The 7,812-nt window shown below is 34.7% G+C and overlaps 1 protein-coding gene across 2 annotated transcripts in view; it reads left to right on the top strand.

Moving 5' to 3' along the window:
- The first annotated feature begins 17 nt into the window (after positions 1-17).
- LOC106875138 (protein Njmu-R1) overlaps positions 18-7,812 on the top strand; it is a 30,411-nt gene continuing 22,616 nt past the window's right edge. Inside the window, exons 1-4 of one of the 2 annotated variants that reach the window (XM_052968634.2) lie at positions 18-403; positions 4,255-4,338; positions 5,236-5,361; positions 6,474-6,641. In XM_052968634.2, coding sequence (XP_052824594.1) covers positions 297-403; positions 4,255-4,338; positions 5,236-5,361; positions 6,474-6,641 — 485 coding nt within the window. In that variant the 5' untranslated portion in view covers positions 18-296. The remainder of the gene's footprint in view (positions 404-4,254; positions 4,339-5,235; positions 5,362-6,473; positions 6,642-7,812) is intronic. The other variant, XM_052968633.2, reaches the window with a different exon arrangement.

Genomic DNA, 7,812 nt, shown 5'->3' with positions numbered 1-7,812 from the left:
AAAATGCACTTTAAGTCAGTCAAACAATTATATCTCTGGACATTCGACTGCTGACTTAAATGCAACAACGGTGTATTTCCGGTTGACAAATCGCTTCTGCCATACACTTTGCCTTACATCCCGTGCAGAAACTAACAATAAATGAATGGAAACCGTTATTACCAAGTATCTAAAAAGTACACGAAGTTCTCTGTCAACTTCAAATTGTGTTGATCAACAATTTAGTATTGTGTACTGGAGTTTTTCTCACCTGTTTATTTAATACACCGGGTCTTTTAGCCTCGCAGACTGTCAGCATGGTTGACACTAGTGGCAACCTTTCAGATTCACCCTATGACAACATTCCTCCAACTCAAATCCAACGACAGCACTTTTATGCTTTGTATACTTTCCACTCGACCAGGTAATCTTTCGCATTATTCAAATGTCATGATACAACAATATCATATATCCATGTTTATGTGTGTGTGCGCGCGTGTGGATGTGTGTCCAGTAAATGTTTTGCTGTCAAGTCTAAAGTACACACGTCTTAGAAAAGTTTTGTTGATTTATTTATTTATTCAGTGATTTCTGTTTTGCTCTTTAGTTGTTTGTTTATTCGTTGTTGTCTTCTTTGATCTTTGTAGCAGACAGAAAATTATGTTCAACGTAGGCAAAGTAACCATCTTATATAAGAATCTACTGCTTCTGCTGCTAAAAAGTGTCTTCTGGGGCTTATAGACATATCTAAACCACAGACACGTACAAGAACGAGACGATGTTTCTTTATCTATAAGCTCATATGGATTTTCATTGTGTATGATTCGCTCTAGCTTTTATGTTATTGATCTTGTTTATTAAGGACAAAGAACGTGTAGCAACATGAATATATATATATATATATATATATATATATATATATATATATGGGTGGTACTTCTAAGATTAAGCAAGTGTTTCGCGTTGGAAAGTCAAATAGGATTTTCTTTGGTCTGTATTAGTTACATGTAAACATGTAGAAATGTTCCAATAAAGAATTATATGGGTCAAAAGCTGCTATGCTTTCGAATGCCAGATCATCTGTTTGGCATGGAAATAGCGATACAATCAACATTCGTTTACACAAACTCATTCATACATACAATTCACCTTAATACATTTCGATGTAAACAAACCGTGTCTATTTCCTTTGTCATAAAATTCTAGGTTGTTTTACGTTTCGTTACTATTTTCATTAATGGATCGTTATCTATAAAGATTCTCCTCTCTGTACATATTAATGATTTAAAAGAATTGATTTTTTTTTTTATTATCAGAGGGGCGGGATTGGTGATAGTACTAACTTTAAATCGATTTCCTTTTCTTTTTTTTTTTGTTATAGATATTTTTTCGTTACCTTCTTGTCGATCTTTGATTAATGCGTGTCACTTTCACTTAGATCGTTTAGAATTTGGTGATGATTGGTGTTCGAAATGTGATATTAAGGAATTTTGGCTGCTGTTTCTAGCAAGTCAAGCGACTGCATAGAGGCGAGAATGCTTTTCTTTTAACGAAACATTGCCGAAAAATTAATTTGTTTCTGTTTTGTAGTTTTAGAGGCAAAATAAATAAATTATTAACTGGAGTTTTGTTATCAGCTTTTGGAAACTCTTAAGTTTTCCCTTCAGTTTTGTAAATGAATGCCAACAGTATGCTCTGATAATAATTTTGAACTAAATGAAGGACGTTTTTGGCCCGTGTTCAACCACCGCAGTCAAAGTAATTTTATATTATGGAAAAGTAAATCCATAAAATAAATAAACTGTTATAGGCCATATTGATCAGAAATGGCAATGATAATCTTTTAAAATGATTGCCCACCACCTCTATCCCGACCTTATTTATACCATCATTGAAATTCTTTGAGATTGATTTCATCTAAAAGACGGCGCTGTTCTTTCATTCACCTTCGGTGAATGTCGCTTAAGACTAACTGAGGTTACTAGGCGGTGTCCACTCGATCCTGTTTATAAATGTCGTTTATCATCACTGGAATTCTTTCACGTAATTCTTAAAAATTCTTCGGTGTTTTGGGATTTTTTTTCTTGGCATGACACCAAAAGGACACAATATACCGTATGTTTGTGCACTGACAACTAGCAGAATTGGTGAAATACTATCACAACATACTATTGTAGTAACGAGCATGTGTATTAATTCTCTTCCGTCAGAATATTATTTAAACGACGAGCAGTTTTAGTTTCTCTAACGAAATCTATTTCTGCAAAAGCGGAAATGGTTGTTATGTTATGCAACAAACTATCCAAATTTAACAGCTACAAAATTTTCAAAACTCGTGTACAACCCCCTCCCCCTCCCCTCTCTTATTAAACAACTGTAACGCCAAAATATCACCTATGACAACTGGTTGCAGCTACAAAAATCTTCCGCGGTTGCCAAACCGATATATTACAACCGTTATTGTAAGGATATGGAAGTTTAGTAAACCCATTGGCTTCAGATTTCCGGACATCGAGGTCAAATGAATTCGCAATGTTTACATATATATATATGTATATATATATATGTGTGTGTGTGTGTGTGTGTGTGTGTGTGCGTACACGTACACACTTTTATTAGTTTTAATCTCATTGGACTGTAGCCATACCGGGCCACTCAATGCCTTCGTGGGTATTATCGATTATATTAACCTCTCTACTTGATTGACTAGTATACATTTTATTGAATTCTGAAGGATGAAAAGTAAAAATCAGTTTATAGGGGTGTATGCATGCATACATGTACGTGTGTGTATGTGGAGGTGGCAGTAGTAGTAGTCGTTTCTTTAGTGATAGAACTAAAACGTCTACAACTAAAAAAACCGTACTCAACGTGTTTGAAGGCAGAGTTTGTAAATTGACATTTCGAAGTGCACTTAAAAATTGCAAGAACTTTTCATTTGGAAAACAGCAAAACTGCTTCTAGATTGTTATAGTTTTGGATGTAACTAGGAGATGATGTTGGAAAATGTTCACTGTAAAGTGGTACTGGTGCAAGTTTGTGTGATTGTATGTGTACACAAAGACATGTCTTTTAAAACGTAAGGGTTTGCATGGGTTGAGGTGAGGATAGAAAAGTTGATGGGGGGAGGGAAAGAAAGGATAGACTGTTTGGCCTTCAAGATATAAATGTACATATTTACATACATAAATCGTGGCACTCCATCAGTTACAATGATGAGGGTTCCAGTTGATCCGACCAGTGGAACAGCCTGCTTGTGAAATTAACGTGCAAGTGGCTGAGCACTCCACAGACACGTGTACTCTTAACGTAGTTCTCGGGGATATTCAGCATGACACAGAGTGTGACAAGGCTGGCCCTTTGAAATACAGGTACAACAGAAACAGGAGAAAAGAGTGAGAGAAAGTTGTGGTGAAAGAGTACAGCAGGGTTCACCATCACACCCTGCCGGAACCTCGTGGAGCTTTAGATGTTTTCACTCAATAAACACTCACAACGCTTGGTCTGGGAATCGAAACCGCGATCCTACAACCACAAGTTCGCTGTCCTAACCACTGGGCCATTGCACTCCATACATAAATACATATACACAGACATATGTATACAAATACATCTACACAAGAGTATACATACAGATGCACCTATGCAGATAAGTATCCAAATAAGCACATATATTTGGGAAGTTTGTTGGGATAGAATCCCCAAGCATTTCTTCCATAGGATCGTATCATAAGTATCTGCCATTAACCTTTCCTGCTGAATTTCCAAGCATGACCAAGTAAAACTATGGATGTTATCCAACCACCTCATTCCTGGTGTACCCTTATATCTCTGTTTGGAGTAGTGAGGCATGAGAATTTGATAGTGCATTTATTAAATATGTTGTAGTACCTGTGTTGGGGTGGAAAGTGTTTACTCATATAAAGAATATTTTAGCAACAGGTGTTGCAAGATTGAAGATGGGGCATATTTTTTTGTAGCTCCTGGCTGACTGATGCTTTGTAAGTGGAATTGGTTTTGAAAACAGTACAGAGGCCTGTATTCGGCTGTAGGAAATCTGCCTCAATGAACTCCATCTGACCTGTACAAGTATGGCAGAGTGGACGTTAAAACAATGATGAAGACAATGATGGCTACCTCCATAAAACCATCTGCATTGCATCCTGTTTTTATTGCCAATAACAAATGTCCTTACCTTTTCTGCTTTGCTTGCACCCTATCTTTCTTACCATTGTGAATTACCCTCGACATCATAAAAGTTACTTTCCATTCTAGGTCCAAACCTCGGAAGTGTCAAGAGAAAAGTGAAGCTTCAGTAGAGGACCAAGAGAAGGGTGATGATGATATTGAAGAACTAAGGTATGATATGTGTATATATATATATATATATATATATATATATATATATATATATATATATTTGATGTAATGTTCACATTGTTTAATTAAATAGAGTCGCATGAAACGATCATACTGCATTAACTTTGGATATCCTTGTTGCTTATTTTGACTTTATATATATATATATGGGAGAATGTACGAAAAAAACAACAGACGAGGACAGGTGGTGTAAACAACAAAAGGATGTATTAGTATGACGCTCGGGAATATGGAAAGTTTTTAACGTTTCGAGCTACGCTCTTCAACAGAAAGAATACGGAGAAAACAAGGAGAAAAACACGGAGAAAAAAAATTGAATGGTCTTTGGTCAACGATCTATCATGATGGATCCTCTTGTCATGAATGACAATTTCAGCAAAGTGGTAATCATGTTCTATGGATGCGAATGTGTTTCTTGAGGTCTTCTGGTGCCTTGCAAACCTTTGGCTTTCATCAATGTATTTACTATGTTTTTGAGTATTAATCATACATGTGTTCCTTTTTAGTCTTGTCATTAAATTCCCAAACAAAATTTTAATTAAACTTACATTAAATTTTCTTTTGAATTTAATTCTTATTACCATATATATATATATATATATATATATATATATGTGTGTGTGTGTGTGTGTGTGTGTTTATGTTGAGTTATAATAAAAATTATTTAACATTAAATGGAAGGAGTACTCAATACTTTGGTGAAATACATATCATTGCACTTTTCCAAGAAGAGGAGTGGCAGTGACTTTGAAATTTCAGTCTGCTAGTCTTCATAGGACAGTTTGACAAAATCTAGCAGGCCAAAGCTTCAAAGTCACTGTCACTCCTCTTCCTATATATGTATACATTTGTATATATCTTTTTTTTTCTTTACAGTCTTTCTATTGTAGCTACAGATTTAAATGCAGGGATTGAAATTGAGTTGCGGAAGTGTTTGGTACAGCGTTTATCGAAAGGTGTTGACTGCATTGGTAGCGGAAATGTTGTTAGCTTAACTTCTAGGTGAATATTGAAATGTTCTTTTTTAAATTCATGAGGATTTAGATTTTGAAATATTTTAATGGAATTTTCACTCTTTGGATTATGGATAAGCTCCGTAAAATTTCTTTTCTTTACCTTCATCCAAACTTTAGTTATAATTATTTCTTTTGGTGAGGCATAATACCATCTCTTACCAAAAGATTCCCACAGTGATATGAAACCTGGTACTATGCGGTTGCCAAGCGATCTTCTTAACCATGCAATCATTCCTGCTTTCTTCAAATCTTTCTGATACTTGTAAATGTCAATACATTCTTAATTATTATAACTAGCAAAAAGACTGCCTTCCTGGTAGTTTTCTGCTGGTCACTAAATGATATTTACACATCTGATTCCCAACTTGTTTCATTTTACTGATATGTTACCATTAATTTTCTTCTGTATCCTTTATTAGTCTAATGCTGTAGTGAATAGAAATTACTTTCATGTTTGAATTGAGTAGTTGAAATCTTCAATAATAAAAGATGCTTGAAAACCAATTTTGATACAAAAATATATATTACAATTGGAATTTATAAGAATTTTCTAGATAATATAGACTTTAATAATTGCTTTCCTTTAGTAAAAGTTATATACTCCAAGCTAATTAATAAACAGCTTTCTTTATCACATAGATAGATGTACACTTATTAACTCTAGTACTTTGCTCAGCTCCACAATAACATTTCTCTCAGATTCTGATTGAAACTTAAATTCGGTCAGTCATTGTAGAAATCTCAGAATTCTGTTTGGTTGACTAATTCATACTTTAAATTAAGGATCAGATCTCCACTCTTAGACAAAGGACAGGACTCTACCTGTCCAGCTAAATATTGATCCATTTCACAGTAGAGTAGCTGAGAGTCCTGTTGTTTAGCTCTACCTCAGCATTGATATGTGACATTCCATCCATGACTACCCTCTCTTTTTCTTTATCAAGGACAACTTTAAAAATAACATTGTCTTCTTTTGACTTGCCTGCTATTTCTAGCTGGTAGTATAACCATTCTGTGAATTTATTTATTATTTATTTAATTTCATACATGATTCATTTTTGTTTCAATTTTATAAAAAAGAAATAAATTCTTTTTCAGTGAAAATTCAGATTTTCCATCAGTCTGCTATTATTGTCTATGGAAATCTGATTCAAATCCTGCCTGCAAAAGTACACCGGTGCTACCCCCATCACCAAAATCTCGGACAACATCTACTGGAGATTATTTAGTATGTTTCCTGTTTAGTCAAGAAGATTCACTTGAACAATATCCTTTACTATTAACTTGTTGTGTCCATCTTCTCTTTCTAGTATTTTTATTCTCTTTCTTTTGCATTGAGTTAAACATGAATTTTTGGAGTTATTTTCCGTTTTGTTTTCTCTTTTAATTACAGAGACTAATGGTTCTTTGAACTTAGTGATTTAGCTTCCTATTAAAGGACTGGATGCGGAATGGCTCTGTCCTACATAATGTATACATGTGTGTTGGTTTGTTTGTGTCTCCTTATCTTGACATTGTGCAATAGTTGTAAGCAAGCATCATCTCTATGGTAGAAGACACTTGTCTACAATGTCATGTAGAGGGAATGAACCTGGAACCACATATTTGCAAAACAAATTTCATAATTATGCAGCCATGTTTATGTACCTATGCAATATCAAATACCATTTACAATACAATCTCAGCTGTGAATTCATAATCTGTTAATATTTGTTATTCGTTTTCTTGATCATATTTGCTTTGAAGGAACGGAAACAAAATTCAGAGGACTGTTCTTATTGGAGACAAGACAACCTTTCTTGTACTGGTGCCAGAATAAAATGTACCCCGTACACTTAGTAAGGTAGTTGACAAACAAAGGCAATATAGATAGTAGTCTCTTTTTATCTGGCTGTTGATATGACAACTTCTCTAGTGCTGTTACCACAATAATATGCACCCAGTACACTCTGTAAGTAATTGATAAACAAAAACATCATAGAGGGTGGACTTTATGGTCTAGATGAGGACAGCAATCCTTCTAGTGCTGGTGCCACATTAAAATACACCTAGTACATTCTGTATAGTGGTTGGTGTTAGAAGGCTATGCAATTGTAGAAACCATAGCAAAAATGAAGTATAGGGGTAAGATATGATCCTTTGATTTGCTTTTGAGGACAATCATCTGAATAAGAATGGATATGAAAATCTGTTCAACCTATGCCAGACTGGAAATGTCATAGAACAATGATGATGATTACAACACCGTTAAAAGTATTGGAACACATAGGAATCTGTTCCTGATAAACTGAAGGCCTTCTTTTATTTATAGAATTTAACATAATCATCATCTTATGCAATGAAAGAATTATAGAATCAGGTGTTGCACATCATCATCATTTAATGTCCATTTTCCATGCTGGCATGGGTTGGACGGCTTGACTGAGGTCTGGAGATC

The sequence above is a fragment of the Octopus bimaculoides genome, chromosome 6 (assembly GCF_046866305.1).
Source record: "Octopus bimaculoides isolate indiv1 chromosome 6, ASM4686630v1, whole genome shotgun sequence".
In the NCBI taxonomy this organism is placed as follows: domain Eukaryota; kingdom Metazoa; phylum Mollusca; class Cephalopoda; order Octopoda; family Octopodidae; genus Octopus; species Octopus bimaculoides.
This window is presented reverse-complemented; position numbering and strand designations above follow the sequence as displayed.